This window comes from Sciurus vulgaris, assembly GCF_902686455.1.
Source record: "Sciurus vulgaris genome assembly, chromosome: 8".
NCBI classification, from domain to species: Eukaryota; Metazoa; Chordata; class Mammalia; order Rodentia; family Sciuridae; genus Sciurus; species Sciurus vulgaris.
This window is the reverse complement of record NC_136468.1, coordinates 50743209-50766528: the sequence shown is the minus strand read 5'-3', so window position 1 is coordinate 50766528 and position 23320 is coordinate 50743209. Positions and strand designations below refer to the sequence as shown.

The 23320-nt window shown below is 37.1% G+C and overlaps 3 protein-coding genes across 8 annotated transcripts in view; 1 reads left to right on the top strand and 2 right to left on the bottom strand.

Moving 5' to 3' along the window:
• Positions 1 to 2997, bottom strand: part of PEX1 (peroxisomal biogenesis factor 1) — a 49807-nt gene extending 46810 nt beyond the window's left edge. For 2 of the 4 annotated variants that reach the window (XM_079152078.1, XM_079152079.1), the window contains exon 1: positions 2824 to 2996. In XM_079152078.1, coding sequence (XP_079008204.1) covers positions 2824 to 2952 — 129 coding nt within the window. In that variant the 5' untranslated portion in view covers positions 2953 to 2996. Of the gene's footprint in view, positions 1 to 2823 lie in introns of all 4 variants that reach the window. The other 2 variants (XM_079152080.1, XM_079152077.1) reach the window with 2 other exon arrangements.
• Positions 2998 to 3191: 194 nt separating this feature from the next.
• On the top strand, positions 3192 to 10416 carry RBM48 (RNA binding motif protein 48). Its single transcript, XM_079152102.1, has 5 exons — positions 3192 to 3443; positions 4206 to 4396; positions 6122 to 6267; positions 7836 to 8407; positions 10063 to 10416. Exons 1-5 carry the CDS (start codon positions 3204 to 3206, stop codon positions 10147 to 10149), a joined length of 1236 nt encoding a protein of 411 aa, XP_079008228.1. The 5' UTR covers positions 3192 to 3203; the 3' UTR covers positions 10150 to 10416.
• On the bottom strand, positions 8015 to 21994 carry LOC306668590 (calaxin-like). Of its 3 annotated transcripts, none has more exons than XM_079152115.1 (6): positions 21605 to 21994; positions 17335 to 17494; positions 15979 to 16083; positions 14883 to 15031; positions 12827 to 12931; positions 8015 to 8230 (listed from the first exon to the last, which is right to left on the bottom strand). In XM_079152115.1, exons 2-6 carry the CDS (start codon positions 17360 to 17362, stop codon positions 8198 to 8200), a joined length of 420 nt encoding a protein of 139 aa, XP_079008241.1. In that variant the 5' UTR covers positions 17363 to 17494; positions 21605 to 21994; the 3' UTR covers positions 8015 to 8197. The 3 variants fall into 3 exon arrangements, with proteins under 3 accessions (XP_079008241.1, XP_079008240.1, XP_079008239.1); XM_079152114.1 differs by lacking the exon at positions 17335 to 17494 and having other exon boundaries at positions 8015 to 8058; positions 8157 to 8230; XM_079152113.1 differs by lacking the exon at positions 17335 to 17494.
• Positions 21995 to 23320: the final 1326 nt, after the last annotated feature.

The following is a 23320-nucleotide window of genomic DNA, read 5'->3' as shown; positions in this document are numbered from 1 at the left end:
CACACAAAAAAAGAAAACCAACATCTTACAGTGTACAGGATAAACCCCCACAACAAAAAATTATTCAGCCCAAAATGTCAAAAGGGCCAAGAGTGAGAAATCTTAAGTTAAATATCTACTGAGTATGCAGTCCTCATTGATTTGGCAAACAAGACAATACTGAAGCAGAATAGAGTGTAACAAATTAGATGTGTCACATAAACAATCCTGAAGTTTTGTAAAGAAGACAAAGGGCATGCAACAGAGAATCAGAAAGCTTCCTGAAGAGAACAGGACTACATTGTTTTTGATAGCATGGAACTTGTATGGAAGGAGGAACATTGTCTTGGGGAAGAATGGCACAAATAAAAGAACATAAGTGTGAATGAGATCCATTAGAGAAAAACAGTGAGAAGGCTGGTCTGGATGACAGAGTTATAGATAAGAGGGCAAACTAACTGCATGAAAATGGTACTGGCCTAACAGTACCAGTTTATGTGTAAAAGTAGGGAAATGACTTAGATACTTAATAGTCCCTTTCACTATTAACATCCTATGGTTCTACATCAGTGGGTCTCAACTCTTCTGTGCATCCAAATGACCTGAGATATTTTTTAAAATTACAAATACTTCCAGGGTGTGGTGGTGCATGCCCCTGTAATCTCAGCGGAAGAGGATCTCAAATTCAAGGCCAGCCTTAACTACTTGATGAGGCCCTAAGCAACGTAGTGAGCCCATCTCAAAATAAAAAATTTAAAAGGTTGGGGATGTAACTCAGTGGTTAAATGCCCCTGGATTCAAATCCTGCTACAAAAAAAATCATAACTTTTTAAATGAAATACCGATATTAACACTATATGAGAATAGGTGTTATACAGGGCACAAAATGTATGTATGTACATAGGATCTCTCCTTTTTTTTTTTTTTTTTTGGTACTGGGGATTGAACTGGGAGCACTCAACCACTGAGCTACATCCCCAGTCTTTTTTTGTATTTTATTTAGAGACAGGATCTAACTGAGTTGCTTAGCTGAGGCTGGCTTTGAACTTGCGATCCTCCTGTCTCAGACTCTAGGACCTCATTTTTATTAACAATAAAGATTAGAAAAGAAATCTGGATTCAAACTCTTGGTATTAGTTATCTCAAGGTTCTGGGATTATGAGTAACTTAATTTTGTTGTTAATAATGTTCCATAGGGGTTGGGGTTGTGGCTCAGTGATAGACCGCTTGCCTAACATGTGTGAGGCAATGGATGACAAATAAATATATATATATACAAATAAATGAATAAATAAAGGTATATCAACATCTAAAAATAAAAATAAATAAAAATGATCAGAAATTTTAAAAAATGTTCCATAAAATATATGTACTACTTCAATAATTGGGCGGGGGCTGGCCTATTCTACTTGATATAGGCTTACAAGAAACAGCAATTTGTTCCAGGGCTGAAGACACTTTAATCACTCAATTAAAAAAGATTAATTAATATTAATATTTATGAATATTTCTTGACTCGAAATTTAAAACAAAGACCAAGATCACTAAATTCTTAAACAGTGATGAATGTAATGTAACAACTACATCTAAGAAGCAAGTTTATAAGAAGGTTTCTTATAAACTCATTAGGTGGAAAGTTTATTTCTATAAAATAATTAGGTTTGAATTTGAAAACACATGGAAAATTTCCTTCAGAGCTGACAGAGCACTGACCCAAGTTCTACTGGAAAGTGGTGAACGAGTGACTCCTTGGAGCCAGGTAGAAAGCCTGTTAGGGTCAAAAGACAGTCTACTTAGTGTAAAAATAAATAATAACAAGAATGGAAGGGTTGTGCTTATTTATGTTTGGCAAGACGGACAAAAATCTAGAAGAACGGTTATAGGGAAGTGGCTTAAGATGTAAGGTGGGATCTTTATTGCAAACTCTTAAATACTGCAAACTGTTTTAACATTTTGTGCGCGGATTGGCCAGTAGTGGGTACCAGGCATACAAGAGCTTTTAAGATTTCAAATATTCCATCCTTTTGCTCCTGAGCAAACTCAAATGCATTGAGACCATGTGTACCAATTTTAATTATGAAAATATGGATGCTGGGCTGGAAATGTAGCTCAGTGGCAGAGCGCTTGCCTAGCATGTATGAGGTAATTCTCGGTGCTGGGGCGGGGGGGGCGGGGGAGGATGCTGTATCTCCACCAGTGGTTAGAAATGTGAAATACCACAACCACAACGTCCAAAAGGATGACTAACCACATAAATCCAAGAAATCCTATGTGCATGCGGTATGTGCATAATTCCACTGCATATTCCGGGCACACCTCGGCTCTGTTTGGGAAGTTATTATTTTATGATGACCCTTTCCCGCTCGTGGGAGACGCGGCGCTCAGTCCTAGATAACCTACAAATCAAGCCTGCCCCTAGAGGTCCGAACGGCAGCAGTGCGGGGACTCTGCAATCGCCGGAGGGGCGGGGGGTGGGGGGCGGGAATACACTTTAAAATAATAAAAATATACAATTTCTCAAGAACTTTTCCAATTTGGAGTAAGGAATATTTCTGGATGCAGAGAGAGAATACTAGGATGTTTCAAAGCCTACTTTTACCAAAGTAAAATACGTGGATTAAGTTAACCTCGGGGCAGCACTAGACTTGGAGCGGTGCAGACCCTGCCCTGACGCGCCTGCTCTTGAGGCGCCGTCACTCCGGCCTTGGCGCAGTTCGGCAAGGTTCAGGAGACAGCCGGTACCCAGCTGAGGGGAAAGAACTCAGCGGCCGCCGCATTCCGGGAAGGCCTCGGCCACGTCCGACCCCAGGTCACTGTCCAGGTGTCCCGGGGCCGGCGCGTTACCTGCAGCAGGTGCAGCTGGGCCACGAGACGCCGCGGCAGATGGAGGAAGCAGTCGCGAGCGTTGGTGAAGGCCACGGTGACAGCCGCCCCGCCATCCCCAGCTCCCGCTAGACGATCGCTGCCCCACATCTTTCCGAGCCACTACTCCCTGGGACCGCCCACCCTGGCACGGCATGTGACCCCTACACGCGCAGGCCGAGGGCGTTGGAGCCCGAGAAGATCGATCGGCCCCACCCCCTGCGGCTTCGCCTCCTCTCCCGCGGTGCCTCTCACCGCACGTCTGAAGTGGGCGGGACCAGCAAGCTTCTGTCACTCTTTGAACCTGTCCGCCGAGCCGCTTGGGGGCGGCACCTCGCTCACCTAATTCTAATTTTCAGAACATGATGGCCGACGCTGTCGATTCTCCAGCCAATCCTGGCTATGCCTCGACTCATCCCGCTCTCTTATTGGATAACTGGGAGCGCCCTAACACGGATGTTGTGCTCCCTGCAATGACCAAAGCAGGCAAGATGGCGTCGAGTGACGGGAAACTTGGGAGTTTATTTGACCACCACGTCCAGCGGGCGGTTTGCGACACGCGGGCCAAATATCGAGAGGGTAGACGGCCTCGCGCTGTCAAGGTAAAATTATTTCGCTTTCATTCGCTATCTTCGGGAGCTTTATATAAGCGCTCGCTTCACGCGTCCAGCCTACAAAAATAAAGGCATAAAAGTTTGCGGTCAGATCCATCCCTCTAATTGAAGCGGGGAATGAGGAACCCTGGCGTAGGGACCGAAGATTATCACCACGCCTTTGGTGAACATTAAAACGTCAGTCTCCAGAAGAGGGCTTTTCGTTCTTGTATCTTCCGTGTTTACAGTAATGCTTGTTAAACACTCAGTGACTGACTATTCGTTTAGTGACTATTCCCAGTAACTTCTACCGAGAACTTTTAGAATTGATGACATAAATTTTGTGCATCTACGAATGTGTCTCCTACTGTTATTTATAATTATGCATAGATAAAAATATTATAAAAATGCAGACTCAGGGCATTCTGTTTAGTTAGATATCTTCACATGTGGAGTGTTTTTGTTTGTTTTTAGATATTTTGTTTTAGATGTAAGTGGGCACAATACCTTTATTTTATTTTTTATGTGGTGCTGAGAATCGAATCCAGAGCTAGGCAAGCGCTCTACCACAGAGCTACAACCCCAGCTCCCAAGTGTGTTGTTCTTTATGTAGAGAGAATGGCAAATTTTTAAAATTAGTTTTGTGTGTTTCTTGCAGACAAGGATTGACCAAAGTGTTACTTATTTTCAAATTTTGTTTAAAAAAAGAACAAGGGCAGATTTGTCCTAAGCTTATTTGTGAAATACACTTCATGACTCTATTTCTTTTAGGTATATACAATCAATTTGGAATCTCGGTACTTACTAATACAAGGAGTTCCTGCAGTGGGAGCTATGAAGGAATTAGTTGAGCGATTTGCTCTATATGGTGCAATTGAAGAATATAATGCTCTAGATGAATACCCAGCAGAAGATTTTACAGAAGTTTACCTTATTAAATTTATGAATTTACAAAGTGCAAGGTAATGTGCAAATTAAGCAGCATCTTATTTCCTCTGACCATATTACTATCATTTTGGCTCCAGCTTTCTCTAGTATACCTAAATTACCCAGAAATTTAACATGGCATCATGCTTTTCTCATCTTTCTGCACTCTCCCTCTCCCCAACTCCCTGCCCCCAGTGCTGGGATCTAATCCAGGGCTGTACTCAGCAGGTGTTCAACCACTGAGCCACATCCCCATCCTTTCCTGCCAGAAGGCTAACCTTACCAAAACACTATTTCCATCCCCTCATTCCCATGCTAAACAACTTTCTATCCTGTAGTATGATAGATTAAAAATTGAATTTGGAATAAGTTTTCCAGTCCTATTGCTCACTTCCTTTGTTTCCCTGGACAAGTTATTTAATCGTGGTAATCCTATTTTTTTTTCTTCTTAAAATCAATATAGTAAAAAGACCACTAGTTGAGGTTGCTTGAGGATAATATAATTCATGTAAAGGGCTTATAATAGTGCCTTTCTGTTCAGAATGCAGTGAACCTTACCTGTTAGAGTTATTGTTATGGCTCTTTGTGAATTAATCCCATTTTTTGCAGATTTCTATATAAGAAAAACCTGTTCCTTTATGCTGAATTATGCTGTACCTTATCTATTTTTATGTTAATTCCTTATCACTAATCTGATCTAAGATCCATTCTTCCTTAGCTGTTGCCACTTACATTTCTTTTCTGTGCTACCAGTTACCCTCACAGTCATCCACTAAAGCACTTGATTTTGTGGTGTTACATGTCATTCTTAAGCTGCTTTTATATGTAATCTCACTTCCCTAATTAATTTGCCAGTTCCATAGTGTTAGGGAAGCATGTTTTCTAGAGTTTCAGAAATTAGTGTATGAACATGGCCAAATCATATAACATCCCAATTCTTCACTTTCATTATATGGTTGCTGTGAGATGTTAATTTAAGTGAGGCACCTATGACATTGCCTGGTATGAGTTAAATCTCAATAAATGCATCATTATTTCTACATAGAGAAGTACTTAAATAATTATTATAATGCTTGATTAGTCATAGCTGTTCAATAAATATTTATTGAATGAATACCTTTCTCCTTTATTTTCACATTGATTAGTTGTTAAATATTCAGTGCTTTCTTACTTATTGAAAGTTTTACAATTACAGTATTTTAACTTAATTTTTTATGTGTGAATCTTTTTAAAATATTTTTAGTTGTAGATGAACACAGTATCTTTATTTTTATATAGTGCTGAGGATAGAACCCAGTGCCTCACACATACTAGACAAGCACTATACCGCTAAGCTACAACCCCAGCCCTATGTGTGAATCTTATAGGAACATATTGCTGCACTAAAAAAACCTAAATTAATTCTCGAGGGCCATTTAACTTAATGGAGAGAAAAACTCTATTTCATGACCACAGTTTCTATACCTTAGAATAACCAGCTGGGTCCCAAGTTGGTTGAAAGGAGTCTGGATGTGTGTGGATGACTTAGCTCAAAACCTTTTAACACCACTGAAAGAGGGAAGGGAACACTTTTAAGAGTACATCCTAGATCAGTAGGGTCAATACCATCTATAAACAGAGCATTTAAATTCCCAACCCATAGGATATATATACACGTGCACTTAGCAAAAGCTAGACTTTGCTCCTTAGATTGTATATTAGTTAAACTTTCATCCTATGTGAATCTAGTTTAATAAGCCATGTTATGTATTTCTGTTTAGGATAGCCAAGAGAAAAATGGATGAACAGAGTTTCTTTGGTGGATTGCTTCATGTGTGCTATGCTCCAGAATTTGAGACGGTTGAAGAAACTAGAAAAAAATTAGAAGAAAGAAAGGCTTACATAGCAAGAACTACTAAGAATAAAGGTATGAAAAGCCTGTTATTAAACATCTCCTATGTGTAGGGAGACAAGTAAATGATCACAGTATTTATTAACTATAAACCTCAATGTTCTGTGCAGGGAGAGATATTTGTTCATAGAAGATTTCCTACAAGATGTGAGTAGTGGTTGAGTTTTGAAGGATAAGTAAACATTACCCATAAGGAAGAGGAAGATACAGAAAAGTTAGCCAGGCACCATGTTTAAAAACCTAGAGGAGCTGGGTATGGTGGTACATGCCTGTAATCCCAGTGACTCAAAAGACTGAAGCAGGAGGATCACCAGGTGTGAGACCAGCCTCAGCAACTAAGCATGTAGTGAGACCCTGTCTCAAGATCAAAAACAAAAAAAGGTGGGGGGTGGGTGGCTGGGGAACTGTTGAGAATTCTTGGTCAATTTTAGATATCAAAATGACCTTTAACTTGTGGATTGTAATGCAGGAAAACTTACGTGTATGGAAAAGGATTTTATAAAATATTAGTGTAAAGAAAAAGACCTTTGTTCTAGTTTTTGTAAGTAAGGAAACTAAATCTCAGAAAGTTTATGACTGGTTTATATCTCTAGGATAAAATAGGGACAAAATAGGGATTAAAACCCATCTTTGGATTATCTAGAGCTCACTTTAAAATTGCTTTATTCATTACAGTATTGGTGTTAATAGCCTAACTTTTATCTTCATTCTTTGCTCACCTTCCTCTTCAATCTTTGTAACCCTGCCCCTGACTTCAGAATTAGATTGCATTTGCACTCTGAGTGGCAGAGTGATGTAGTGTTTTTATGACTTGTTTGGCCCTAAACACTTCATTAAGCTCTTTCATTTGCAGGATTCTAGCATCTACATGGTACATTTGCATACTTGGTCTCTCTTTTTAAAAAGTCTTATTATGGAAATTTTAAAATATACAAAGGTAGAGGGACATGAGATAATGTACCTCACAAGTATTAATGTCAACAATTGTCAATTTCATCTTTACCAGACTTCTCATATCCCACTTTGGAGGTGTGGAGGGTAGAACAGGCAGGAGACTTGTATAGGCTCTAAAAGTGGGCCTAGCATATCGTTTGCTTTAATACTAACAAACAAAAACTAAGCAACCCAATAATGTCTTTGCCGTAGAATATTCTGAAGCTATAAAAAAAGAAACTTTCTATATGGTAACATGGAAGAACTCTAAGATCTACAGCTAAGAAAAAAATGCAAAGGTGAAAAAAATGAGCATTAGAAGTTACCTTTTCAGTGAAAAGAAAGAAGGGTAGACGGGAGGAGGAAAAGTAAAACATTCTGGACAAATAAATAAGAAAGAATAGTGATTACATATGGGAACTAGAAAACTAGGCATATTGGGAAGCAAGGAAAAGTTGAAACTTGATATTTCATGCCTTTTTGTCTTTTAAAAAAAAGCCTTTTTAATGATTCGAATATTAGATATATATTTTGGAGAGTAATTTATTAACATTTTAAAGTTTGTTTTAAAAATTATGTGATTCTGTGTGATAAAAACAATAAATGAACCATTTCTGTTTTCCTTTCCCTCAACTTTTAAATTTATAAAGAGTATTACATGACAAAGAAGAAACTGGTTCCAGAGCGTAAAAACACACAAAATTTTAGACAAGACTTAAACTCGGATGTGTCTGGATTTTGTGCAGCTGCCTTGAATGCGTCTACTGGGAACTCAGATCCTTGTCTTCCTTATTCTTGTGAATTGCCTTTATGTTATTTTGCTTCAAACTGTACTTGTTCATCTGAGGAGCATCTGAACAGAGCATCAAACTCCTATAAGGATGGTAGAAACCATAATGAAACAGTGAAGCATTGTAACCACAGTGACTCTTTGCAAAATATACATATGAATACTTTCAAAAATTCAGTACCCTGCTCTGGTACACAGAAGGGTGTAATTCCTCCTTCAGGGTCAGTTGACAGGTTTATGCCTAGGACAACACAACTGCAGGAGCGGAAAAGAAGAAGAGAAGATGATCGGAAACTTGGAACTTTTCTTGAAACAAACATGAGCAATAATGAGGTTATAATTGGACCCAAGTTACCAGACATACCTAAAGTGGACCTTCAGGATGACTCTTTGAATACAACAGCAAACTTAATTCGGAATAAACTTAAAGAGGTGGGAAATGTTTTAAAAAACTGTTTTAAGAATTTGGTGGACTGGGGTTGTAGCTCAGTGGTGAAGTGCTTTGCCTAGCATGGGTGAGGCACTGGGTTCAATCCTCAGCACCACAAAAAAAAGTATTGAGTCCATTTACAACTAAAAAAAAAAAAAAAAAAAAAAGAATTTGGTTATAGGACTAAGAACTAAATGGAAAATTATTTGTGGGAACTGTAGAATTGAAATCGTTTTTGATGTGTTTGATATGTTTTTGTACAGTTCTCTGTTAAATTAACTGAATTTGACTAGCATATGTGTTTGCTTTGATAGTAATTCTTGCTTTAAACAGTGAACAGATATATTTTACATTACTGTAAATACAAAATATTACAGTCTCTGATAGTTGATTTAAGCCCCTGCCCCACCTTTTTTATGTATGTATATATATATATTTTTTTTTTTTTTTTAGTTGTCAATGGACCTTTATTTATGTACTTATTTATATACAGTGCTGAGAATCAAACCCAGTGCCTCACACGTGCTAGGCAATAGTTCTACCACTAAGCCACAACCCCAGCCTTCCATCCCACCTTTTAAAGCTCCCCAGATAGTCTTAATATGAACCAAAGTTGAGCAAGAAAATTATTAGAAATAACTTCTCTTAAATTCAGAGTTACTACAGCTTACATGAAATTATTATCTGATTAAGGATGAGGGATTGTTTAATAATAATAAAAATCCAGGGACTGGGATTGTGGCTCAGTGGTAGAGCATTCTCCTGGCACATGTGAGGCACTGGGTTCAGTCTTCAGCACCACATAAAAATAAGTAAATAAAAATAAAGATACTGTGTCCATTTACAACCCCCCAAAAATTGTTTTAAAAATCCACAGGCAGTTTTTATGCTTAAGCCTTCTTATGTTTTCCAGTTTGTGCTGCCACCTTACTTTAGGTACAGCTGAACTGAGGCATAGATATAGATATGGATATATAGAAAGCCGACTTAAAGTCTGAATTCTAGATACAGAAATATTAGAACAACAACAAAAGTGAGAAATATTCAGGACAATTTACCACAATTTCTATTAATTTTCTGTTTTGAGCAAAAACTGCTTTACTCCGTTTTGACTTATCCCCACTTTTTCTGATGTGTTTGGTGTTCATTTTTCCTTTAGGATATTGAGAATGTTACCATTTTCTTACTTTTCCAAAATTTTCATCCCTCCAAGCATCCATGTCTCTAAATCTTTGAGACATTATCAGAAGGGAAAATTAGGATATCTATCTGTATCTGTAAAATAACAAGTGACTTTAGATCTATAAAAGAATGTTAAAGGAGAGTATATGTTCATTTTTCTTTATCCTTTTTTTCCCCCCAGCCCTTGGTATTGAACACAGGACCTCACACATGCTATGGAAATGCTCTGCACCCCCGGCCCTCCCTCCAAATCTTTTCTTGATAAATGGCTTAGAAAATTTGATTCCCATTAATGTTTGGAGTGAAAACTTAAGTGTCTAGGTTGTAGGTTGTACCTTGTACCTTGAACTTGAGCTAACTCTACCTCAAAAGTGGTGGTAAGGGTTGTTGTATATCCAACCTCTCCTAGCAAGTTATTTATACTTAATACTACAAAAACTAAGTTTTAGTGGTTCTTTTTTTCTTTTTAAACTAGGTAATTTCATCTGTGCCAAACCCTCCAGAGGATAAGTTGGAAGATGTGCCTACAAGTCGTCCATTAAAACAAAGAAGAAGAATATAAATTGCCAGGAGCAAGTTAGTATTTTCTAACGAGAATATTTATTTTTCGTCTTTTAATTCTTTAAGAGGTTTTGCAGGTGTATTTTTTAATGTACACCTTCTTGTTATTCAAACTATTGTCTAGTACAGTATCATCTTTAACATATACTTAATATTGCAGAAACTTTTCTTTTGTATAACATTACCCTTCATGTTACCATAACTGTATGTAAATTAATTGAAGCAAATATGAAAACTTTATAATACAAATAAAGTTAGGCAACCAGGATCTGTTTCTGATTTTTAATACAAGTATTGAGTTATTCACATTGAAAAACTGGAAGTCATGGTAGTTTTGAATGCTAGGGTTTCAAAATGAAGACAATTCTGTAAAGCAAAAAAGTTAACAGAAATTAGAACAAAAGTTGAAATTAAAAGTTTACACTTTTGTTAGTTTTTAAAAATTTACTTGATCTGTGGCAATCAAAAAGCAATTCAGTTTTGAATATTCTACACTTCTTACAATATACTTTTGGCATATTCATGCTTTTTTCTCTTGTTAGTGGATCACATAATTGGAAATCCAAGTTTGTCCATGCTGTTTCCATTTTCTTTACTGATAAAACTTGAGAAGGCCTATACCATATGGTGTCTGTTTTTCACTTTTCACTGTCCTTAGAAGCCTCTTGCCTAGTGAATTGAATTTGAATATATCAGTTAATAAGGTTTACCTCAGTTATGACCTGTGGATCCAAATTTACCATGATGCTTTTAAGCAGTGGACAGTTCTGAAAGAAGCTGCAGGCAAGTAGTTAGACTACTTCCTTGTAAGGTAATTAGATCTGGTTTTTGCCTGAATCTCAGATAAAAGCATAAAATCATAAAGAACAAATGCTGTCTAGATCAGTCTTTTCAGACTATTAGGTGCTCTGAATCTCCACTTCAGGATCTTGCCAAAATGCAGATTCTGATGGTGGTGGGGAAGGGAAATGGGGGGTTGTTTAATGGGTATAGAATTTCAGTTTTGCAAGATGGAATTATGGAGATTGTATGACTTCGTGCACATACTTGACACTACTGAACTGTACACTTAAAAATGGTTGAGAGGATAAATTTCCTGTTGACTGTATTTTATGACAATCTGAAAAATTTCTTAAAGGGAGGAGCCATTAAGATAGATTCTCTGTTCCTGAGTGAGTTTTTTGTGACTGTGAGGAGGCCAACTGTAAGGAGGCTAGCTGCTTCCCCATTCCACCAATGTACACAATATTTGATCATGATGAGAAAGAAAGAAACCTTTCTTGTGTCAGGTGGGGGGCAGAGGGGGAATAGATGCTGATTCAGTTGGTCTTGGATAGGGGCTGAAATTCTGCATTTTTCACAAGTTCTTGGGAAATACTGCTGCTAAAGCAGACCACACTTTGAATGGCAAGGCTGTAGGTAGCTGTGTGAAAGATGAACTGTCTGGGAGCGGCTGAAGAATATTGGGTATTCTATATCCTAAGTTGTTACTCCAGTCCATCCCATTTATACTGTTGCTCTTTTTACCCATCAGTCTCTTAAAATTGGAAACTTACCTTTCACACATTGCTTTTTTCTACACATTTCCAGACATAACTAAAATGTGGGGTCTGGGAAATAAACTGCAGTGGGACAAATAAGAGAAATGAGCTGAGATGGCTAAGGATAATTAGCAACATGCAAGTTAATTTGCAAAAATTACCCTATAAGTTACTACAGAAAATAAAAGAGTTACTTCCTACTTCAGATTTGAAAAGTACAGTTGATCAAAGGAAGAATAAGGAAATTTTATGAGCCAGATCAATTCTAGGCTGATCCATTCAGCTCAGAAAATTTGTAAGACTCATACATGAAAATCTCTCTTGAGCGCAAATAAAATGCTTAAGTACTATACATGCGTCCAAAATTTTAAAAACTTATTGACAATAATTGATTTGAAAGACACCATGTGTTCTAGCAGTTTATGATGGGTACTTGCTGAATCCACTTTATTCGGTGTTATTGTTTAAGATCGCTAACATATTCATGTTTTGGTATAGGAAAATACCACACTTATGTGAAACAGGAACTGTGTGTGGTCAAGGTTATAAGTTCCAATAAAAGTCTGTTGAATATAGTTACTGAAATAGTACCTAGGATTTTCTTAGGGTTGGAAACTGGAATGAGGCCACTTTACGTATGATTGGCTGAACTTCAGCAATGGGTTGCAGCTACGGAGATCAGAGTCTAGCAAGTAGTACTTTCTGACCCTTTAAAAATGTTCCCTGAAGCTGGACATAGTGGCACACACCTGTAATCCCAGCTGCTTGTGAGGCAGGGGGATTATAAATACCTTAGACCCTGTCTCAAAATAAAATAAAAAGGTCTGGGGATGTAGCTCAGAGATAGAGCATTTGCATGGGTTAATCTCTAGTACCATAAATAAATGAACAGATAAATAAGATTGGGGATATAGCTCAGTGTTTGCCTAGCATGTGTGAACCTTGGGTTTGATCACTGGTATATACATCTATCTCTATCTCTCTGTCTCTCTCTCTCTCTCTCTCTCTGTCTCTCTCTCTCTCTCTCTCTCTCTCTCTCTCTCTCTCTCTCTCTCTCTCTCACACACACACACACACACACACACACACACGTACAAGTTCCCTCATCAAATATGAGCTTTTGGTACTTGTATATACCTGTGCTTCTGGCAAACATGGTCCAAACACCTCCAACAGAAGTCTGTCTTCTCTCACTGCTTTTTCAAAGTCTGCAAAAGATATCTTGCCATCGTTGTCATAATCCTAGACAGGAAGATGATTTCTTGCTAAGTATTATAGAGCTATTTTAATTGTTGCCATGGAAAATAGCTGTCTAGAATAAAACGTTTACCAAGTAAAACTATAAATTCACACTTTTGAAAACAGTGTTTACATAAATCAGAAGGCCCTTCTTGTTTATGGAGACCACTTAATTTTATTCCTGTTATTCTAATAGGCATCTCCAAATCAACTTAGAGATATAAAATTTAGCCTTATCCTTAAAATACAGTTGAATTGCGGAAATTAAAAAAAAAAATCAGATGAAGTCTATTGTGCTCCTTTTGCGATGAAATAGTTGAATCAGAGCAATGATTTTCAAGCTTAATTTTTTTTGTAGAACTTGTTCCTCAAAGGATCTCTTATTTGGGAGCCTATTAGGTAAACAGAAGTAATTTGCTTTGTTAAGGAGCAAGTCACCAGGAGTTACAGCAGTAACTGCTCAGGATAGATTGGAGTCATAAAATTGAGCCTGCAGATCACTGCTGGGCTTAAGGATGGTTGAAATCTGGATAGGTAGAGGGGCCACCTGAATTGACAGCAGGGTGTAAGTCAGTAAAGCTTTCATGACAGGGCTTAGGAGAGATTACACATATTATTCAGCATAGGGAGTCAGGGGAACTGTGTGTAGATTATGGATGCCTTTAACTGCTTAATTGAGTTGGGTCAGATGAGATGAGTCTTTAATTCACTTCTGGGCATGACTTCATCAGGGTTGCTGAGAGTCTTTTTTTATTAAACTGTAGATGGACACAATACATAAATTTCATTTATTTATTTTTATGTGGGTGCCGAGGATCAAACCCAGTATTTCACACATTAGGCAAGTGCTCTACCACTGAGCTACAATTCCAGTCCATAGTCTTAATCTAGAGAAAAATTTGAATACATTGTCAGAAAAAAGCTAATTACATAAACATTTCCTTGCATAAAAGAAGGGGGTGGGTGGTGCTAGGGAACCTACTGTCTCTAAAGAAGCGATCTACACTCAGCTCTTGCAGCAGATTCAGAATATTTCTGAAAAAGGAGGGTACTCTGAAGTCTGCCTTAATGGAATCTGAGGTTCCAAAGTTTCCATCCTTGGTTGCTTTCCTGAGTTTCGGAGTAATGTCAGTGACCTGGGCCAGGGCTGCCTTGGCTTCACAAAACACTGCGTCCAGTTTACGGTGACAGTAAGAAAAGGGTAGAAGTCAGTGTGTCAGAAAAGAGCTCTTATTGGTCTTATTGAAAGATGAAAATTGTACCAGGTTTTCTGACATGATCTTAGGTAAACCTTCCTATACTTCAGTTTTTGTCATCTGCAAAATAGAGATAATAGGATTTTTTGAGGATAAAATGATTCAATAAATTAAAGCTCTCTGGGGCTGGAGTTGTGTCTCCGTGGTAGAACACTTGCCTGGCATGTGAGGCCCTGGGTTTGATACTCAGCACCACATATGAATAAATAAAATAAAAAGATCCATTGACAACTAAAAAATATTAAAAAAAAAAAAAAAGCTCTCTGGAGGGCCTGGCACATAGTAGGTATTCTGTAAGGGTCAGATATTTTTTATTATTTTTACTTTGTTGTAATGAATACTTAGATGGATTGTAGCAGAAAGATCATAAAGACAAAGTAGCACCCAATTTCATATGAACTGAATCTGGCCTCCCCCTAAATTAATGATGTTTTACTAATAGTAAAATATTTTAAATAATAATGTTTATTTTGTATAATAAGTTAATCCCCCATGAATATTTATTGAGCATCCACTATCAGCCAGACACTTACAGATGAGCCAAGATGGAATCATGAAATGAATAGAGCAGACTAAACCAAAAGACCTGCTCTCATAAAAGTAATATTCATTAATGTAATTTAAGGAAATTAAATTTCTTAAGCTTCATGTAACATCTTCTTGATTGAATATGATGCATTACAGTTTTTCATTCTTACCATTTTCTTGATTGTTATATCTACCAATTCTTTTACTCCTTCATCATTCTCTTCTTCAGATGATTGATATAGACTGTTCTTCAACATGTCAAATATTTCCTCTCGAGAAATGTAACCATCTCCATTCAAATAATAAACTTCAAAACAGACTTTTTAAAACATAAGAAGTTTAAAGACTTGGATAAGAACAGATAAATACCATTCGTCTTCTTAATTATTTCTACATAAGATACCAAAGGGGAAAAACAATTTATCTACCATTCTATTACTGATAGTAATATGGTAGGGAGATTTTAGAGTAAAGAATCTTTGTCTTTAGATATTTCAAGCAATTTGTTTCCTTGAATATTGCTATTTAAAATTATTCCTATTCTCTTTCCAGGGTTCATCTCCCAAAATCCTGATACCAGAGTAGTAAAACATAGGAAATAAACATCACCCTAACAAGACAGACGGGAGCTGCTGTTAGGAAGAGAATCAGGAGACTGTCCTCTTTGCAACTCTAATGTTGTTTTTAATAAGTGAATGGCTCCATTTATAACACTCCTACCTTTGGGCTTGAACTGTCTTCAAACATTTTCCTGTGTTCCCTCTGCTCAGTTAACCGACTCTTAACAGCAGATATTAGTGTCCAGTGGTTAGTATGCATTTTAAGTTCATCCTGTGTCAACTCTCATGTTTTCTTTGATGAAAAGATGGGAAATGGCCTTAGAATAACACATGAGCTTCCCCACATCAGGGCCTATTTCCTGCCTTGCCCAGAAGCATCCTCTGAAACCTCAGCCCTGCCAGCTGATCAGAGTTGACACAAGCCTGACCCTTAGCTGCTGTTTTTACCCAGGGCCGTAAGCTGAAGACTCATTCTAGGGACATTTGAGCATTACAGATCCAGGGAAGGAAATGACTGGGGACTCTTCCATGACCTTACAATTATGCTGCCCATTTCATCTGTTCTGTTTTGTTTTGTTTTTTCAAGCTGTCATGAATTAATTTTTGTAAGTTTATTCTAGAAAACACTGATTTCATATTTCTAAATGTATACGCATTCACTACAAAATTGATGATATGTATTATTAAGGCAGTAATTCCATCTTACACTTCAACTTTTCTTCAAATGTCCCTCGAAGAAACACTGATAGTCCTTTAACCCACTCTTTTGCATTTATGTAGTTATCATTGTCTCTGTCAAATGCAGAAAAAACTAAAAGAAAATGAATGTTAGTATATTGTAATTAAGATGTTTTATAATTTAACTCTGTGTGTGTGTGTGTGTGTGTGTGAATAAATAGAAAAAATTCTCCCAGATTGAGGAGGAAAAAAAAAAGCTTTGGTCCCATCAACCAGAAAGGGTCAAAATTACTGGAAATCTGTTCCCCCCATATATTTAAAACAAAAAGTCATTCTGTTCCATGAGCAAGAATGTTCTTCATTTGTGATGTTATTCAGTCACTCTGGGCCAAAAAGACAATGTAGCTAATCAGTGACATAATTTTTATTCTTAAAAAATGGAGAAAATTTGTTCCTATGATGCTAGGTAGTCTGGTGATATGAAGTGGTGAAAATTTTGCTCTAAAAAGTTTCCAAAACTACTTACAGGTAAATTACTAAAATAATACACTATTTCAAAAATTGCCAGTGAAATCTTGGTATTATACTGTAGAAGATAAAATGTTATTTACTCTTTTGGAGATGATGAATATGTTATTTTGATTATGGTGATGGTTTCACAGATATATATATATATATATGTCAAAACTTACCAAATTATTCACTTTGAAGATTTATTACTGAAACTAATGGAATTACATTATTTCTTATTTCAAATAGTATTTTTTTCTTTGATTCCCAATGTAAATAGTCATTACTTTTATACTGACTGATATATTCTCCATTTTATGAGGAAAAAGGTCAGTGAATAATTTGTCTATAACATGTAATTCCAAAGACATCATGGTTAAAAGCCACAAGCTGCTTCTCTTTTGAATAGTATTGTTAGCTTATTAATTTACTGCTGAAATAAAAAAAGTTGTACAAAGTTGTACAGCTATGAGATGTGAAATTCTGAGTGAATTTGTATTAAAAAGCCTCCTTTCAAATGGATGGAATTGGAGGACATCATGTTAAGTGAAATAAATCTGACACAGAAAGACAAGTAGTATCATACATTTTCTCTCACATGTGGAAACTAAAAAAAAAAAAATTCAAAGTAGAAGAGGTGCTTAGGAAAGGGAATGATATTAGAAGGAAGGGTGAAGGAAGGCGAGCAAGAGAGACTGTAGAAGGGGGGTGGACATGATCAAAGCACAATATGGTAGGTAGTTTTAAAAAAAAAACACCCTCACAAACCATTACCTATTTGGCATTGAAAAAAATTCATTCTCTGATGAAAACTGAATACATATGTAGTTTTCATCTAATATTGGCATGTTTTAGTCTGTTAATGACTTCTTACCCCTATTCATCAACATAACATCAGTCATTCCAAATATGCTGTGCAGGATCCCTCGAAATTTATTGTGATCTATCTAGCCCAGTATTTCCAGATTTCCCACCAGTTCTTCCCATCAAGCTGTGAAAGAGTCTTATGAGACATTCTACTTCATTTCTTTTGACTGTAAAATGAAAATACAAACATATGCAACTTAGATTTAATCATTGAATTATTCAACCCAATTAAATATATTTTACTAATCAGCTACTTTGTTCCTATGATGCAAAGTTGTCTGAAGATAGGGGGAAAAAAGTATAGTACAGCCGTGTATAGTGGCACACCCTTGAATCCCAGCAGCTAGCGAGGCTGAGGCAGGAGGATCTGGAGTTCAAAGCCAAACTTAGCAAAAGTGAGGTGCTAAGCAACTCAGTGAGACCCTGTCTCTAAATAAAATACAAAATAGAGCTGGGAATGTGGCTCAGTGGTCAAGTGCACCCGAGTTCAATCACTGGTACCTCCCTCAGCCCCCACAAAAAAGTAGGATACAGAATTCTGACTTAGCTAACTCAAATTCATAAGACAGTATATAACTGCTAAATTATGTTATATAATGCTCACTAATATAGACATGTAAAGAAAGCAAAATTGGTATGGTAGGGAGGAGTAGGGTCATTTTCATGAGAGAAGTAGACTTTGAACTGGACCTTGAAAGATGTGTATAGTGTTTATTTAGGAAGGAATGTGTTGGAGGCAGTAAAGAAGTGAATTTTATGGAAATTCACCAGCATTAATGAAAAGAAGTGGAATTGGGGTTGAGATTGAACATGCCTTAATGGGAGTTGGGAAGAAGTGAAAGGGTGGCAGAGGATGGGCTGATGGGAGAAGGGTCTTGATGCCTGGTCCAAGGAATAATGTTTGTTGTACAGGAGCATCGTTTCTCATAGTGTTCCTTTTTGGACTGCATGTGAGAATCCACCCCTTCTCCTCTTCCGTATGCTTGCTAACTATGCAGGTTCTTAGGACTTGCTCCAGATCAAAGTCAGAATTGGTAACAGTAAGCCCAGGAATCAACTTTTTTTTTTTTTTTTAAATTGTAAACAAATGGGATACAACTTGTTTCTCTGGTTGTACATGAAGTAGAGGCGTACCATTTGTGTGATCATACATTTACCTAGGGTAATGGTGTTTGATTCATTGTTATTTTTTCCTACCCCCCCCCACCTCTCCCACTCCTCTTTCCCCTCTATACTGTCCCTCCTTCCTCCATTCTTGCCTCCCTCCTCCCCCGCCCCAGGAATCAACTTTTAACCAAGAACTCAGTTGACCCTTTTATATCCCAGGGATTGAGAATTTGGGGAGTAAACCAGTAAAGACTTTGGAACAAGAGATCAGGGGTAGTCAAAATGGTTTAGGAAAATTCATCTGGCAACATTGTATCAAAGGAGAAAAGCAGGAAGCCTGGAAGCCAAGTGTGGAGTGACAGGGCTTTGGCTAAGGAATTGGAAATAAGGACAGAAAACCTGGGAGGGAGCCTGAGATGCTGCTGAAAACCAGCAGGGCTTTGCGAATACCAGATTAGTCCTTTTCAAACTGAAGTTTTACTATAATCACATACATGGATCTTGCTCCAGATTTAGTAAAATGCTGTTTTGAAGAAGTCCACAGGTAATTCTGTTGTACTGTCAGAATTGAGAATCCAGGGATTAGATTTCATGGGTTGGGGACTTGAGTTGTTAAGTATCTGATTTCCACTGTGTTCCTGATCCTAAGTTGCTAAGAGACTCTGACATATCATATAGTTACTTTATATTTTAGTGTCCTCATCTGTAAAAACTGGGTATAATCCTGGTAATCTCTGAGATTCCTCAGTCTCTAAAAGACAAATTCTATGAATCAAAGATGACTTGAGAGAACTAGAAGAATTAGGATTGAAAGCTAGTTACTGTTTTTTGCTTTTCTCCTTTTCCTTCTTCCCTCCTTTTCATCCCTTCCTTCCTGGCCCCTCCTTCCTTTTTATCAGGGGAAAGTGAGGAGAAAGAATAATTTTAGTTGCAGACTTTGAGATGATTTTAGGCTACCCAAGTGCCATCAGTGACAATATATAGCAAATATTCAGTTTACAAGAGGGTTTCTATATAGTCAGAAAAAATGACTTGGTTCTCCAGGCACTGATTGATAACTGAAAGAATAAGCGATTATGTAGATGCCTCAGTACTATTTTATGAACCGAATTAGATTCTCTGGCTTCTTAATGTAATTTCACACTATGACAGTGAAGCCCTGAAATAGGATGTAAAGGTTATTTTTAGTTATCCAATAAGCATTAAGGACTTCCTGTGAACCAGGGAAGGAGGTGTTCCTGTCTTCAAGGCTGTTACAATCTGGTCAAGATTTAATTATGATAAAGTAATCTAGCCCCTGTGATTATGACCCAAAGGAAGGGGTAGTCAACTGGGGGGATTAATCTCTGTGAGAGATTTAGAAGGGTCCTAAGAAAGAGACATGTCTTGGGTGGAGTTCTCTCAAAGAAGCAGGCATTTACTAGAGGCAGCTTAAAGGCTTAGGGGCATATTCTGAGAGCCGTGGATGGTTCAGTGTGGCCAGATCAGCATCTATCCTGGTCTCAACTGCAATGACTCAAGAACTGAGCTAAATTTAGGAAGTTTTTATCGTGTACTATGTGAGAGAGCTACATGGAAAGAGCACAAGGACTTTCTGTAATGCTTATCAGTAGGAATAATTTGAGAACTAAAGATAATATTTGAGTGCAGTCTATAGTATTAGACTGAACATCAACTTTGCCTAAACCAGAAAAGTCCACTAGTTGTGTGACTTTTGATAAAAAGATCTTAGACTTGGTTTCTATATCTGAAAACTGGGAAAAATATCATCTACTTCACTGGGTTTGTCCTTAGAGTTTAAAGATGAATATAAACCATTTAGTAGTGTCTCATTAAGGAAGAGCTCAGTAAACATAAGCTATTTGTGATCAGAGTGTTAAACAGTTGTCCTTTATTAACCATTCATTCAGGGCTTGAGTTTTTGCACAGGAATTAGTGTCAAAACTTTGAGAAAATGGATGCAACATATTCCTTTTTTCACAGAATCTTTTTTGTAGACTGTATGAGACATGGTTCTGATCAAGTATTACATATTCCTATCAATAGATCTCAGGGAGTTGCTTTCAAATAATATATAGTATTAAACACATGGCTAGCAGACACTGCTAAAAATAACTTGATTAGGATGGGTGAGTTGGATTTTAAAAGTATGAAAAATTTTCTTTTGGATGTTATAAAACAGGCTCCATTAAGAAAGCAGGAGGGCTGTGGCTGTGGCTCAGTGGTGGAGCACTTGCCTAGCATATGTGAGGCACTGGGTTCAATTCTCAGCACCACATATAAATTAAATAAATGTCCTTTAACAACTAAAATTTTTTTTTAAAAAAGCAGGAAAATGATAGTGTTTATTAGATTCAGCACTGGCTAAATCTACAGGACAGATTTTAAGGGTTATATATAAGCAGGATTGGTAAACAGATCCTTAGAAGTGCCTGAGGAACTTTGATCATTTAAAACCCAAATGGAATAAAAGAAAACCGAGTTAAGGCTTCAGTGGAAGTCTTAGGTGGTATTATTCTGAGGTCACACAAAGTGACATATAAGATTTCCACAATGAAAGTAACTTCATGAATGTCTAACAGATTGAGAATTGTCAGTCAGGACTTTGAGTCATGTCTGAGAAACAAAACTCATAAGATTCCTTGTTATGATTGATTCATGGCAAGGATTAAAAAGTGTCACATTGAACTAGCTTTAATAAGCAAATATTTTGTGTGTGCAAAGCACCCTGCTGTTTTTTAAGTATTTCAAGTAGCTATGTATCTCTATTAATTCTGAAGTAGAGCAATCCATTGAGTTTTCTGCCAGAAAATACAGGGGACTGTACAAAGAAAATCTTTATACTTTAAATTTTTTTACTAAATTTCAGTATGACTAAAATATAATCAGTCCTTAGTTGTCAGATAACCCTTATATGATGTCATGTAAATCCTCAAGTTATTACTCTCATATAGCCAAATACATTTTAGGACACCCAATGGTTAAAATATTTTGTGTTAAGTATAGCATAATTAAACATTTATTTTTAAAATAGCCAAAATAGACAGAAGTAGAGAGAATCTATTTTAGGTTTATAAAGCCCTTGTTAATGTCCAACTAATATGTCTACCAATTTTTCAATTCGATTGAACCAATATTCAGGCAGTATTGGAAGTCTGGTCAGTACTTACAGCCCTTGACTGTTTTACTGATGGGTTCCACCAGTTTCTTCACACCCCTCTGGTTCATGTTGATCGTGGCTGCAGCACACGACAACGCTCCCTAGATAGTCAAGCTCCAAGTCTAGGTGTCTTGAGCTACACTAATAACACAGTCCACTACTCCAATCCCAGCATAGAATGTGACCACGGCAACTACCCAGCAACCAAACAAAAGCTTTTCAAGCAGTTGAAAAAAATATGCAACAATGGTTGTTACCACTTGGGATATATGCAGGAATTTCACTAAGGTTATTTTGATCTGAAACATTATAGTAATTCTAACATCTTTTCTTTTGGGCAAAATATTTCATATTATTGCCATTTATACTCTCAGCACAACTTGAAAATATTTTTCCTCTTTTATTTTTCAGGGTATTAACATTTCCTTTAAAGGTTGTAACTATAACCTTCTCTAAACTCTAACCAAGCACCCTTATGAGACCCAAACAAGAGGCTTCAACCTGGGAGCTTCTAGGATGTACAAACCCACTTTCATAGCTCCAATTTAGACCTGACTAGCAGGAAAACATGGTAGGACCATGCCAAAGCTGAACTAACTCATGTCTATTGTAAAATCCCAGCAGAGAGAACAAGGATCTCTAGTCAAGCATCTTCTAGTCTGCTGGCCTTCACTGTGGTAAGGCAAGAAAATATACTAAAATGATATCTAGAATTTTGGATGGAATAGTCTTTGGTACTAGGGATTGAACCCAGGGCCTCAATGAATGCTTAGACAAACATTCTTACCACTGAGCTACATCCCCAGCCCTAAGATTCAATATTCTTACCAATTTGGATGGGATGGGTCTTGGGGATTAAACCCAGGATCTCATGTGTTACCACTAAGCTATACCCTCACCCCCTGACTAAATTTTTAACATAACAATTAGTTTTAAGCCAGGTGTGATGCCTGTGATCCCAGCTACCTGGGAGGATTACAAGTTCAAAGCCAGTCTCAGCATCTTAGTGAGGTCCTACCTCAAAATAAAAATAAAAGAGGGCTGGGGACATGTTTCAGTGGTTAAACACCCCTAGGTTCAATCCCTGGCATAAAAACAAAAGTTTAAAACAAGGCAAATAATGGGGGTGGGGGGTAGGGAGTGGGGTAAGATGTTCTCTCAAAACCTTCCTTGCAAAAATACTAGATACATGCGCATAGGTTTTAAATTTAAAAAGTTCTGATGGCATTTCTCACTTGGTTTCCCTGAGGTTAGTCTATTGTTCATAATGAAAAGACAGAAAATTAATTTTTAGCACATCTTAAATGAAAAAAATATGAACCTGTATTCTGAGTAAAAATAAAGATACTTTTATGGTACTTCAAATACCTAAATATACTGAGGACAACCAAGGAAATTCAAAGTGACCGAAATAAGTAGCACTAGTATAGAGTCAATTTTTCTACAGACACTCATCAATTTCTGGCAGTTATCCCAGTACCATTATCCAAACAACATGCCTTGTATTTTTAAAATTGGTGTTCAGTTGCTCAAGAAAGACAAAGGGTGGTTTGGTGGAAGGAGGAAGAGATATTATCCTGTACAGTGTAGTTAACAACGGAATAAACATAAATGACAGCATTACTCTGTTAAATACTTTCTATACCTTATTGGAAGACTGTTAAGATTACCAGAGAAACAATGAAAACAGGTATATTCTAGATAGTCAACAATCTGAAAAGTATAG

What these genes read in the sequence shown, in the direction of transcription:
- RBM48 (XM_079152102.1), top strand. Translation starts at nt 3,204, where the DNA reads ATGATGGCCGACGCTGTCGATTCTCCAGCCAATCCTGGCTATGCCTCG. An exon ending in ATGAATTTACAAAGTGCAAG is followed by an intron (nt 4,397 to 6,121) that starts GTAATGTGCAAA and finishes ATTTCTGTTTAG; the next exon opens with GATAGCCAAGAGAAAAATGG. An exon ending in AAGAACTACTAAGAATAAAG is followed by an intron (nt 6,268 to 7,835) that starts GTATGAAAAGCC and finishes AAATTTATAAAG; the next exon opens with AGTATTACATGACAAAGAAG.
- LOC306668590 (XM_079152113.1), bottom strand. Translation starts at nt 21,662, where the DNA reads ATGAACCAGAGGGGTGTGAAGAAACTGGTGGAACCCATCAGTAAAACA. An exon ending in CAGTAAAACAGTCAAGGGCT is followed by an intron (nt 16,084 to 21,604) that starts GTAAGTACTGAC and finishes ATTTTCTTTTAG; the next exon opens with TTTTTTCTGCATTTGACAGA. An exon ending in CATGTTTGCCAGAAGCACAG is followed by an intron (nt 8,231 to 12,826) that starts GTATATACAAGT and finishes CCGCTCCTGCAG; the next exon opens with TTGTGTTGTCCTAGGCATAA.